Source organism: Orcinus orca, chromosome 2 (genome assembly GCF_937001465.1).
Source record: "Orcinus orca chromosome 2, mOrcOrc1.1, whole genome shotgun sequence".
In the NCBI taxonomy this organism is placed as follows: domain Eukaryota; kingdom Metazoa; phylum Chordata; class Mammalia; order Artiodactyla; family Delphinidae; genus Orcinus; species Orcinus orca.
The window spans coordinates 179,599,212-179,612,936 of NC_064560.1; the positions used below are offsets into that span (position 1 = coordinate 179,599,212).

The 13,725-nt window shown below is 35.9% G+C and overlaps 1 protein-coding gene across 2 annotated transcripts in view; it reads right to left on the reverse strand.

Annotated features, from left to right (window-relative positions):
• The window catches only part of CEP128 (centrosomal protein 128), a 453,164-nt gene that overhangs the window by 395,094 nt on the left and 44,345 nt on the right, over nt 1–13,725 (reverse strand). Inside the window, exons 5-8 of one of the 2 annotated variants that reach the window (XM_033416425.2) lie at nt 6,581–6,707; nt 5,181–5,299; nt 2,124–2,215; nt 1,078–1,155 (exon numbers count right to left, since the gene is read on the reverse strand). In XM_033416425.2, the coding sequence (XP_033272316.1) occupies nt 1,078–1,155; nt 2,124–2,215; nt 5,181–5,299; nt 6,581–6,707 (416 nt within the window). The remainder of the gene's footprint in view (nt 1–1,077; nt 1,156–2,123; nt 2,216–5,180; nt 5,300–6,580; nt 6,708–13,725) is intronic. The other variant, XM_004262299.3, reaches the window with a different exon arrangement.

Here is a 13,725-nt window from a genome sequence, read left to right on the forward strand (position 1 = left end):
TACCATCTATTCAGTTACTCAAGTCAGAAATCTGAGAGTCATCCTTGGTTTATTCTCTCTTACCCCTCATAACCAATCCATTGCCAAATCCTAGCTCTCTGTTCTCAAAAAAAAACTTGAAACATCCCTGTTCATCTCTCCCTTACCATAATCCTGGTCAAGCCATCATCTCTCATGCTAATGCAACAGTCTTCTAGTTCACCCTCCTCTAATCAATTTTTCATATGGCATCCAAAATAGGTGAGTTCTCAGTTAACTTTATATAATCCTTTCTAAAAGTTTGCTTTCTAAAAGTTTACTTACAATAATAAGTACACTTATTATTATAAATAATAAGTGTACTCTTATTATTTATGTACCTTTTGCAATAAATGTCATGAAAAATATTAAAAATTAGTAAGTAAATGAGAGTATCAACCTTTCTGAATCATGTAGGAAGTTAAACCTAACAGCTTCCTACCCAGAATTTTTATAAACATGAATTAAGAATTGTGGTCTAAGTAAAGCAGAACTGGATCCTAAATCTTCCTCATTCACAAAGTTAAGCCACCAAGATTCAGAAGAAAACTGACTCTTATTTTGGCTCTAATAAAATTTCTCTGTCTTACATATGCCCCTAGGTCACACAAACTATTACCAGATGGTACCAGCCCATGTATCAGAAGATTCCCAGTCCACCACTGCATGTCCAAATGACCATTTAAACTAGTCAACAAAACCATCCCTGCAACTTCCCCTGTATCTTCCTACAGGACAACTACTTTCTGAAACTCATGTTCCTAATGCTTAATTTATACCCTTCCTTCAAATGTGGAAAAGCTACATAATAAAGCCATTCCAAGAACATACTGTATTAGAATATTAATGCCATTCTGTTGAGTTTATCAACTTGTCAGAAATAAATACCTAAGTATTAAATTAACTAACCCTTGCCATTTAAAAGATTAATAACACAGCTCAATAATATAGTTTAAAATTCAGGAATTTAAATGCCTTATTCATATCAGCTACATGTGAAAATGATCTTGAACCACAGTGTACTATAAGTGGTAAAGAGCAGACACTCTGGGGCCTTACTGCCTAGATTTGAATTCTGACTCCACCACATCCCTCCTTTGATCTCCAACAAGCTGAGTTACTTCATCTCTCTGTGCCCTGTTTCCACAACAAAAAAAAAATGGGAAAAATAATAATTACCACTTCATTAGAACTGTCGTGAGAATTAAACCTAATTCTACCTGACATGAAATAAGTGTTCCATAATATTTACTGGTGGTAGTAGTAATAATGGTAACAGCAAGGTCTTTTATTCTTATTACTAAATTTCCTGCCTTCCTCATACAGAAGCAGATAAGTTATGCAGACTATAGTTGATATTCAGATTTAACATTTACAGCTTTGACTCTTTTTGCTATAGCAACACAAAACTGTCATGTGGAATGATTTCATTAGCTCGAGTACGAGTTAGCAAGTGAACCTAGCAAGTGAACGAATTTCAATTCACCTTTTTTGTTCTCTAATCATTGCTGTATATAGATTATGACTTTTGAGATGGTATAAATGTTTATTCCTTGAAAAATATGGTCTCTAAATGAAAGTCACCTGTCACCACTGATGATGAAAATGAAGACAGTGAAGAAATCTTAAATAAAGTGATACCTCTTAGGGAATACCCAGAATTGACAAAATTGCAAAAACTGGGCAGACATAAACAACTAGCTTTTGAAGATTTCAACTGAAAGATAAAATGTCAGATTCTACAATGGCTCATGTCCACTGACAAATTCCACATTATGCTTCTATTTGCTCCAATGTCGATCAATGGGTCTCTCTCCCCAATGTATTTGCAAATCTACCTCTTTACTAAGGTCTTGCAACATATCTCTCCATAATGTCAGCATGAAATAAAATGTTCTTAAAAATATGAAATTAATTTGTCTAACACTGAGTCATGATACATTGTAAATTCAAAGGGTTTTGAACTGTTCTATGAATATACTTTAAAATACTAGTATAAAAACATAGCACTTTTTTTTGGAAATTCATGTAAACATGTCAATTATAGAACCTATTTTATTCTTCTAATAATTCACCCCTCAACAAAAATCATATTCAGCTTTTACCGGCTTCTTCTGGCAAGTTCCCGGTTGAAATCATCTCCAAGGCGAACTTGTTCACTGCTGAGGTCTCGGAGGGACTGATGAAAAGCATGAAACTAATAAAAGCAAAACAAAGTTATCCATTTAGGATTCTGTTGAATTCTTCCATAAAGATTCACTGAGGGTAAGAATAAGAACTTGCTCTTTGCAATAATACCCATATTTTATAATGTTATCAAGACCTAATAAAATTTTTTCTCTCGAAGAAAAGTTTTTAAAACTATATATAACATTGACCATTACATCCTCTATAGTGCACTATTTCACTCTTTATAGATACTCTTGAAAAGAGGTCTGGAAACTTTTTCTGTAAACAGTACAACAGCATATATTTCAGGCTTTCAGGTTCTATGGCCTGTGTCATAATTACTCAACTCTGCCATTATAGCACAAAAGTAGCCATAATCAAATGAGCATGGCTGTGTTACGGAACTTTATTGAACTAGACCACATGCCTCAGCATGCCAACCCATGCTGCCAAGAAACCCTTGCCCACATGCATGAGGAACCATGAACAAGAATGTATGGAGCAGGGCTTCCCTGGTGGCGCAGTGGTTGAGAGTCCGCCTGCTGATGCAGGGGACACGGGTTCGTGCCCCGGTCTGGGAAGATCCCACATGCTGCAGAGCGGCTGGGCCCATGAGCCATGGCCGCTGAGCCTGCACGTCCGGAGCCTGTGCTCCGCAACGGGAGAGGCCACAACAGTAAGAGGCCCGCGTACCGCAAAAAAAAAAAAAAAAAAGAAAAAAAAAAGAATGTATGGAGCAGCACTGTTCATGATGAGAACACTAAAAACAAACCAAAGTCCATTAAGAATGAAATGGAGATAAACTGCAATATATTCCTCCAGCGGAGTATCACACAGCAGTGAAAATGAAATGATCAAACCTACCTACACTCCAAAAACAAAACATTAAATGGAAAAGGAAAGTTACAAAAAAAGTTACACTGCATTATTCCATCTATATAAAGTTTAACACAGGCAATACTAAGCAAGATATAAGCAGTAAAAATATTTTTAAAAATCAAGAGAATGATTAACATAGAAGTCAAAATAGTTGATAGCCCTTGGGGAAAGGAGGAGTGTAAAAGAGGTTTGGGGTGTATTATAAACCTCTATTTCTTGGTCTGGGTGGTAGTTACATGGATTTTTCATATTGTTGTACTTTTAATGGTAAATATGTATGCTATACATGTATGTGTAGGCTATAATTTATAATAAAAAACTAAGTTATACAGACTTGCAGAAATAAAAAATTGATTCATTTCAACAAATTCACATTGTGCAACTAACCAGTGCCAGCAACTGTGCTGGGAAACAAGTGTCATGGGAGACAGATATGTAAACAAAACCACAAATGCTGCACTGGGGCATTAAGAAAGTAAACAGTCATATGGAGCTAAAGGTCATCATAAGAAATGGACTAAAACAAGGAAGAACAATTAAAAAGAAAGGAGTGGAGGTAATACAGCAGATGAACAACAGACCATTCACTTAGGTTTTGCTGTGATGATTTTCCAGTTTTGCAAAGCAGAGTCCTAGGACTCATCTTTGACACCACCTTTTCACTCATTCCCGCCCTCCCCAAATGGTCATCTGATCTTCAAGACCTTTCATTTTATCCACCAAATAGTTTTTAAATCTACCACTTTCTCTCCAACTCCATTTATCCTAATCCAAGTGGCCATCAGCTCACACCCAGAACACAGCAATATCCTTCTAATTGGTTTACCCACACTGACTCTATTTTCTACACTAGAGCCAGAGTGATCTTTTCGAAGTAACTGTCACCCTCTTACGTGGCTGTGCATGGTCTCAGGGTTTCACACTTCTTTAGCCACATGGCCTTCTTTAAATTACTCATAGGTGCTATCTTCCTTCCTGCCAAGGTATTTGTTCTACCTCAAATGACTCTTACTCAACTTTCGGATCTCAGCTCAATCAGCCTTTCTTTGGGAAGCCTTCCCTAACTGCGGCAGGTCCCTCTATAAACACTCCTATAGCCCTATGCTTCCTTCCGTTAGAGCAAGCATCTCGGCTCACAATTATGGGTGTATTTACATACTTTTTGATTAGTATCTAGCTCCCCCTCTAAACTGTAAGCTCTGTGAAAAGGCAAGGTTTTTGCTCATCACTGTTTCCAAGCCCAAGCACTGTCCCAGGACAAAGGCACTAAATAAATAAAATGAAAGAGTAAGTAATATTAGGATATTGTTCTCTGCTCTAGGTTTTATCACATAATCCACACTAGCAAGTTGCACCTACCAAAAAATAACACTGTCAAGGAAAAGTTTCTACAAGGCGTCTTCTAATGCACTTGGTTCTGTTATCTCTTTATCTTATGTTATAATAAGGGAAAGCTACAGATGAGTATCCTAACAAACTCTGAGTCCTCAATCTTAAAACTACCAAAACAAAGATGTCTAAGTCAGCAACATCTCCTAGTCCTTATCTAATTAATTTAGCTACCCAACACAATAACAAAAAAAATTTTTTTCAGCTCTTGCATAGAAGTTTAAAGAGGCAGAAAAAGAAATATAGCTATAGAACTAACACCTTCAAAATCTTTAGTGAATACATAGAAAAAGCCTAGAATTCCTGCTTAATACAAAGTGGCTCCATCAGTGATTCAGCAAATCAGAAAAACACTAATGGAAAAATCAATAGGTTAACCACACAAAGACTAACTTATTCATACTAACTAAACTTAGAAAAATAGAAACTAGCTGACTTAGCAGAGCTTGGAAAAGAGCAAGCCATCTGAGCAAGGAAACAAAACATGTCCAGCTAAACTCACTTTTAAATGTTCTACAAAATATAATCCTCCATAACAAAATTCAAAATAAATGTATGATGATGATCAACACATTGAAAATAAAATACTTTACTTGGTTTAAAAAAAAAATCATTACAAAATTAGTGATGATCAAACTCTTAGTTAAAATACAGCCATAAAATTCAAGTGTTAGTGATTTAAATAGAAATGCAAGGAACCAGACTACAGAATGGGTACAAAATACCTGGCCCATGTCATCAGTCTCCCGAACAAATCGGACACCAGTTCTGGACCTATTTCGTTTAATACCCTGTTGATCCCCATAGTCCTTCAGAGGTGAGGTAGGTGGAAAACGGTGGCTGTCTTTACAGAAGAAAGAAAAGGGAAAGGATTAAAAACACCACATGAGAAGAAACAATCTAAAATTTTACTCAGGAAATACACAGCAGACATGGATATATACATGTGCCCTCAACCTGGATTATTTCCCACAGACAATCACAAACAAATATCTTGCTGTGGCCATAAAATTCCACAAAATTGGCACTTATCTTGCTCTTAAAGCAGATAAAATGAACAATTGAAATAACCTGGAACTAGAACACATCAAAAATTCTAATTGGCTGTACTTTTCAAAGAAGCAATATAGTATTTTCTCTTACATAAAAATAGTAAGTTGTTAAAAAAAAATAATAACTTTTATGACTCCCTAAAATAATACTAACAAAACAGAATTTTTCAAATAACAAATTATCTAAAATCTGAATGGTGTTTAAAAATCAGTATAGGGCTTCCCTGGTGGCGCAGTGGTTCAGAGTCTGCCTGCCGATGCAGGGGACACGGGTTCACACCCCGGTCCGGGAGGATCCCACATGCCACGGAGCAGCTGGGCCCGTGAGCCATGGCTACTGAGCCTGCACGTACGGAGTCTGTGCTCCGCAACGGGGGAGGCCACAACAGTGAGAGGCCCGCGTACCGCAAAAAAAGTAAATAAATAAATAAAAAATCAGTATAAACTAAACTACATAAAGAAATATAGCTGATTGTGATTTTTAATCATTATTATCACGACCAATAATGATATTAACAACACAAGCTACTAATGTTCACTCTGTCTAAATCGCCTCTCTTCACTGCAGACTTTTCTAAGTCTCTTCTATTCAAACATGAACCTCAGTGCTGTAGGAAAGTATAATTATATGCAAACTAAGTGTTATCACCTTTTATGTAGCCATTGAAATCGAGCTGCACACCAAGGATAAAATTCCCCTGTTATTAACAAGTGTCACAGGATATTTCATAATGAGACTTTTGAAAAACTATGAACCTAGGACAAGATTTCTAATCCAGAAAGTACACCACACAGTAAATCCTATTTGTGTGTGTGTTTTGACTGGAGGCAGACAATTAAATAAGGTTCTGTCAGGTGAAGCTCTACATGGTCTACAGAGCCTGAGAAGAAAAAAGTAACAGACTCAGAATATCAAAGTCCCATTGAACATGCTTCAAAGTATACTTCTAACACCTTATTTGTATGATTTTATGTATGGGTTATATTTGTCTAAATACTACATGTATCCAATATGTACTTCAGGAATATTTTTAAGACAAAGAAGAGGTTTTCAGAACATCTGAAGAGTTTACCTGTCACAGTGCCACCATCGAGGTCACTTGTACTCAGACTTGTAACAGAAATACTTCTCCCTCCTGAGTTTCTCAATAACCGTTGACTCCGCAGTTGGCCTATTGAATGCTCCAAGCTTTCTTTTAACTAAATTAAAGGATACAATGAAGTTTAAAAAACTTCCAGATACAAATAAGCCTAGAGATTTTAAAGCTATTCATGAACTATCTGGGTTCCCAAAGAGAATTTATATCAGAGAAAATTTTGAACTAAGTTATATTAATAGAAATATAAAAATAGTAAACATAAATATTTTAAGACCCAATTCTAACATCTGGTTTTAAATAGCATCTGTCACTACCTATTCCATCTTTCTATTACCATCAGATTGATGTGCCCATGCTTAGAAACATAACAAGGCCAACACATCTGAAAAAGAGAAAGCCTTCCTTCTAAACATTCCTTCAGAAACCTCAGATCTATAATAAACAGGAAAATGAACAGCTGTCACAGTGACTTCTGCTTTGAAAAAAAAGTGCACTGCCCAATTCTGTAGCAGAGTACCTTTCATTCATTCAAAGATTTCAAATCCCAGAAAACCATGTGGTCAGATGTTGGACTGTTAGTACAAACTAGGATCACAGTTGTCCAAATGCTCTCTTCAGGTTATTAGGAAGTTAGCCAGCAGGGAATATAAGACAACATCTTTTAAGACCTAAAGGGCTACAATAAATAAAATCACGCTTAATACTGAGAATATAATCCAGAGCTGTACAGAACTATTGACCTGAAAAGGGGATTCAACAAAAACCCAAAGGAACAAAGAGTAAAACTTAGGAAAATTCACATACCCTGAATTGCTGAGAAACTTCTGGTCTAGACATTTTAGCCAAGGATGAATAAAAAATAATATTAATAAAAATAATGTATGGATCCAGAAAACAAGTCATCTGTAACTCTTTAAAGAGAATGTCAAAACAAAACAACTGATTGAAAAGAGAGGGCTTCCTAAATTCAGCCAGAATTAAAAGGTAGAACACCACTGATGGAGGAAATAAGTTGGTTTCCTTGGGGAACTGTGCAGAAAGAAAGTAGCTTCAACTGAAGGAAGAGCACAGCTGAAACGGAATATGAGTCACAAATGAGCAAATCCTTTTTCACTTTGGTTGTTTGGACTTAGCTGTTCTGGAGAACCAAGGTTAAAATAGGCTGGATTAAAAGAAGTAGAGTTAGAATTTCAACAATTTATCTCTATTACCATTCTCATTTCTGGAAAAAAAAAAGAAAGAAAGAAAAAGCTAATATTTCCATACCCTCTGTTCCCTGCTTCTCTAAACTGGCATTTGTGCAATACCATCCTGCCTGAGTGTTCACCAGCTGTAGGACCTAGACTATCAATCCAGGAAACATACAGATAAGGCCTGGGAGAACTAAGGTCTACCTGGAGAGTAATTTATACACAAGTAAAATAAAAAACTATGTTTAACATGTAAGTAGTCAAGAGGTCTTACACAGTGAACACAAAATAGCATATCAGTAATCTATGACAAAGAGTCAGAATAAAATTGTACAATGTTAAAATTAAAAAGCTCAAATCCAAACTGTAACATTAAAAAAGGACTAGAAAGGTAAAATGACTTTAGATCACATAAGTTAGTGACAGAACCAGCTCTACTAACTTTTCCTGTGTTTATTATTTGCATCTTTCAAGCTAAGCCTGATGTCAGTATCCTTTTTCATAGTTTTTTTTTTTTTTAATTGAAGTAAAGTTGATTATCCTTTTGGAAGTAAAGTCAGCTGACATTTCTAATCATTGCTTCTTTTTGAAGGTAATTTGCCCCTTACAGCTCTGGCTCTTTTTAAGATTTTCTCTTTGACTTTGAGTGTCAATGGTTTTACAATGATACGACTATGTACAGCTTTACTTGTAGTTATCCCATTTCTGACCCACAGAGATCATGGAATCTGTAGCTTAATCTCTTTCATGTGTTGTAAATTTTCAGCCACATCTCTTCATTCTTTCTGCGTCATTCTTTCTTTCCTCTCCTGGAAATCCAGTTGGATTTAAGTTTTATCTTTTCTACCAAATCCCATGGGTCATTTATGCTCTTTTCTGTATTGTTCATCCATGCCTCCATTCTTCTTTTTGGATATATTATGCTGATCTATCTCTCAATCTATTAATTCTCTCTTTAACTGTATACAAGCTGTTACTTAATCCATCTGTTGATGGTTTTTTCTAATTTATTTGTTTGTTTATCTTAGTTATATTTTTCAGTTTCTGTAATTTTCATTTTTTGTCTTTTTTGTTTGGTTTTTTTAGAGTTTTCAATTGTCAAAATTCTCAATCTTTTATTTTCTTTTTTTTTTTTTTTGCTGTACGCGGGCCTCTCACTGTTGTGGCCTCTCCCATTGCGGAGCACAGGCTCCAGACGTGCAGGCTCAGCGGCCATGGCTCACGGGCCCAGCCACTCCACGGCATGTGGGATCTTCCCGGACCGGGGCACGAACCCGTATCCCCTGCATCGGCAGGCAGACTCTCAACCACTGCGCCACCAGGGAAGCCCTCAATCTTTTAATTTCTTGAACAGGTTAATCATAGTTATTTTATAATCTCCTACTTGTTTCTCTTGTCTGTTTTTTCCCTTGGTTTTCAGTCAACTCTTGTATTTTCTTATGCCTGAGTATTTTTTTTATCATGTGATAGACATTGTATATGAAAACTGTGGAGCTATTTAAAGCTCTGGATGATGACATCTTCCTTCAGAAGGGACTTGGGTTTGCTTCTATCAGGAAGTCAGGCTACGGTCACTAGGAAACCCAATGTACCTTAATTCATTAGAACTGAGATGATTCAAAGCTGGGCTTCTGTCCCCATCAGCACTGGTCAATTTTCAATTTATCACTGCTCTGATTTTCAATTCACCATTTTTCCTAGGCTATCACTCTTTGGGGTCTCAATCAAAAGCTGGAGGGTTCCTGAACTCCAATTTTGGTCTCTCTAGACTCTTTGAGTCTACAGATAGTTCTAATCTTATCTGCTTCTAAGCCACCTCTTTTGAAATCAGCTACTGCTTGACAGAGAAAGAGTCCCAAATGTAGGACTCTTCCTTCTGGACTTCTATTTTTGCCAGATCTTGACTATAAAATTCCTCACTGCCTTGGTAGTTCTCTGATGGTTTCATAATATTATTTTTTACAATTTTTTTGCCTTTCCAGTTGATCTGAATGGGAGAGTTGATCCAAAATAATCTTATCTACCAATGCCAGAAGCAGAACTTGCCAGCATCCTTTTCATGTGGGCTTATTTGCTAACAAATCCTGAGCTGTAACTAAAAGCTGATTAAGAAGAGGAATTTTCATACACACATGCACACACACAATATCACTGCTAACAACAACAAAAAACTCACCATGGAACATATGGGAAAATATTGCAGAACAACAGAAATGATACATTACCCCCAAAATCTAGGAGGAATAACAGATGTTAGAAAATTGATCATTTCAGAAATAAGATAAAAAGTTAGACAAACTGTTTGGCAACCTCATTTTAAAACTCTCAAAAGATGTATCATAAGCCATTGAACAGATGAACAGGCTAATACATAAAGACCAAAAAACTGAACTGTAAAAGGTAAATGAGTGAGATGAAGATTTCTTTTAATCACTCCTACAAACATCATGGCAAAAACAGATCCTCCACCTAAGATACAAAACTAAACATGTAATAAAATTAGAACCTACACTTAAAGTAGCAATAATACAACAGACATGGCACAAAATCTATTCATGATGTACAAAACCAATTTGATAACTCCTAAAATACAAAAACCAAAAGATAAAATTTGTTTTAAACTCTTTAGGATTATAACTTCTAATTAGATGCAAAGGCAAACCAAACTCGAAATTACATAAAAACAAAACAACACTAATAAAATTCAATTTAATATTAATTTATAATACTATGATGGATAATGCTATTTTGCTGAAACTAAATCAGTGTTCCACACAGACTGTGGTACTGACTGCAATGGTGCAGATTCTAAAAGTTTATCATGAATACCTCACCACATACCAAGTGCTGATTCCATTTCCCCCACTTTCCCCTATATAAACTACCACAAAACCAGCATCATGGAACATGTTATGACATATTTTCACCTCAACTTGATATAAATGTACCATTTACATATTACGTCTATTCTTTTATCTCTGTTCATTTGACATTAGACTAAAACAAACAAAGCATTACTATAATGTACCAGTAAGAATGAAAATAAAACTTGGGCACTGAAATTGAATGGCAATACTTGTTTGCAAGGTAGTTTATCCAAATTGTTAAGACATGCTTTTAAACACAGAAGTCAAGTGGGAAATCTCTCTATAGCCAAAGATGAAATAATTTGGGCATCGATAAAAATATTAACTACAATGGAATAAAGCAGTTGAAATGAATAAATTTGTGAGTTAATGATACTCAAGGAGAAAAAAATAGTCACTGGTCACCAGCAGAGAATGTTAGGGAAATAACTCATTATTTTGGAAACTAGTAAATAAATTAAAAAAATTTTAAACGTATAAGCTTTTAGATTAACATTAACATAGCAAATTTTAAAATCCTCATAGAGATCTCTGAAAACCCTGTTACATCTCTATTTGAAAGTCTGATTTGAGACAAAATATAAGTCAAGCTTAGAGAATCGAAAAATACATACAACTCTGAAAAACTGACTATACTGCACACCAAATCTATGAAAAGAGATCATCTAGGCAGCAATGGGTCCTCCATATAAGAAGTGTGATAATTAAAAACATCATGATTCACAAGGACCAGAGGAAAGCCTAGCAGTACTTTCCTCAGTTCTACTCCTTTTGTTTCTGTTCCTGTTGACATACTTCACACCCTAATATTTTATTTTGAGGATGAAATAAGATAATGTATGTAAAATAATTAGAGCAATGCCTAGGGAAGATTAGTTTGTTGAGTAAATGGTAGTTTTTACTGTGATGACTACACACAATGAATATAAGAGCAAAAGTAAATGAAGAAATTGGATGTTTTAATCTGGAGAAGCTCTTTAGAAGAATGTCATTCCCTAAAAATGACTTCACTGAATTTTTTTTTTTTTTTTAACATCTTTATTGGAGTATAATTGCTTTACAATGGTATGTTAGTTTCAGCTTCACAACAAAATGAATCAGTTATATATACACATACATTCCCATATCTCTTCCCGCTTGCGTCTCCCTCCCTCCCACCCTCCCTATCCCACCCCTCCAGGCGGTCACAAAGCACCGAGCTGATCTCCCTGTGCTATGCGGCTGCTTCCCACTAGCTAACTACCTTACTTTTGGTAGTGTATATATGTCCATGCCTCTTTATCGCTTTGTCACCGTTTACCCTTCCCCCTCCCCATAGCCTCAAGTCCATTCTCTAGTAAGTCTGTGTCTTTATTCCTGTTTCACCCCTAGGTTTTTCATGACATTCTTTTTTTAAATTCCATATATATGTGTTAGCATACGGTATTTGTCTCTCTCTTTCTGACTTACTTCACTCTGTATGACAGACTCTAGGTCTATCCACCTCATTACAAATAGCTCAATTTCGTCTCTTTTTATGGCTGAGTAATATTCCATTGTATATATGTGCCACATCTTCTTTATCCATTCATCTGATGTTGGACACTTAGGTTGTTTCCATCTCTGGGCTATTGTAAATAGAGCTGCAATGAACATTTTGGTACATGACTCTTTTTGAATTATGGTTTTCTCAGGGTATATGCCCAGTAGTGGGATTGCTGGGTCATATGGTAGTTCTATTTGTAGCTTTTTAAGGAACCTCCATACTGTTCTCCACAGTGGCTGTATCAATTTACATTCCCACCAACAGTGTAAGAGGGTTCCCTTTTCTCCACACCCTCTCCAGCATTTATTGTTTCTAGATTTTTTGATGATGGCCATTCTGACTGGTGTGAGATGATATCTCATTGTAGTTTTGATTTGCATTTCTCTAATGCTTAGTGATGTTGAGCATTCTTTCATGTGTTTGTTGGCACTCTGTATATCTTCTTTGGAGAAATGTCTATTTAGGTCTTCTGCCCATTTTTGGATTGGGTTGTTTGTTTTTTTGTCATTAAGCTGCATGAGCTGCTTATAAATTTTGGAGATTAATCCTTTGTCCGTTGCTTCATTTGCAAATATTTTCTCCCATTCTGAGGGTTGTCTTTTGGTCTTCTTTATGGTTTCCTTTGCTGCGCAAAAGCTTTTAAGTTTCATTAGGTCCCATTTGTTTACTTTTGTTTTTATTTCCATTTCTCTAGGAGGTGGGTCAAAAAGGACCTTGCTGTGATTTATGTCATAGAGTGTTCTGCCTATGTTTTCCTCTAAGAGTTTGATAGTTTCTGGCCTTACATTTAGGTCTTTAATCCATTTTGAGCTTATTTTTGTGTATGGTGTTAGGGAGTGATCTAATCTCATACTTTTACATGTAGCTGTCCAGTTTTCCCAGCACCACTTATTGAATAGGCTGTCCTTTCTCCACTGTACATTTCTGCCTCCTTTGTCAAAGATAAGGTGACCATATGTGCGTGGGTTTATCTCTGGGCTTTCTATCCTGTTCCATTGATCTATCTTTCTGTTTTTGTGCCAGTACCATACCGTCTTGATAACTGTAGCTTTGTAGTATAGTCTGAAGTCTGGGAGCCTGATTCCTCCAGTTCCTTCTTTCGTTCTCAAGATTGCTTTGGCTATTCGGGGTCTTTTGTGTTTCCATACAAATTGCAAAATTTTTTGTTCTACACTGAATTCTTCTAGTTGTATATCTACAGGCTCTTAAACAGCAAAAATATCAATATTCTCACTATCAGCTATTTCTTTTTAACCCCACATCTAACTCCTCCATAATACAATTCAAATTTCATTCCAGCATTATCACTTTTCATTTCCTTGCCACACTTTCACCTTTTTGACCAATTCCTTTATTATTATTATTATTATTATTTATTCTTGTAAAATAGCATGCAGGTTTACCATTGGGAGGCAAGGAGGTATCACAACTATAATTTTCACTGTCTGCAACCCATCAGCAAGACTTCAAAAGCAGCAATTTGTTATTTATACAATAATGTGTGGACTGAAGAGCCAGCAGTAAAGTTTGTCCTTT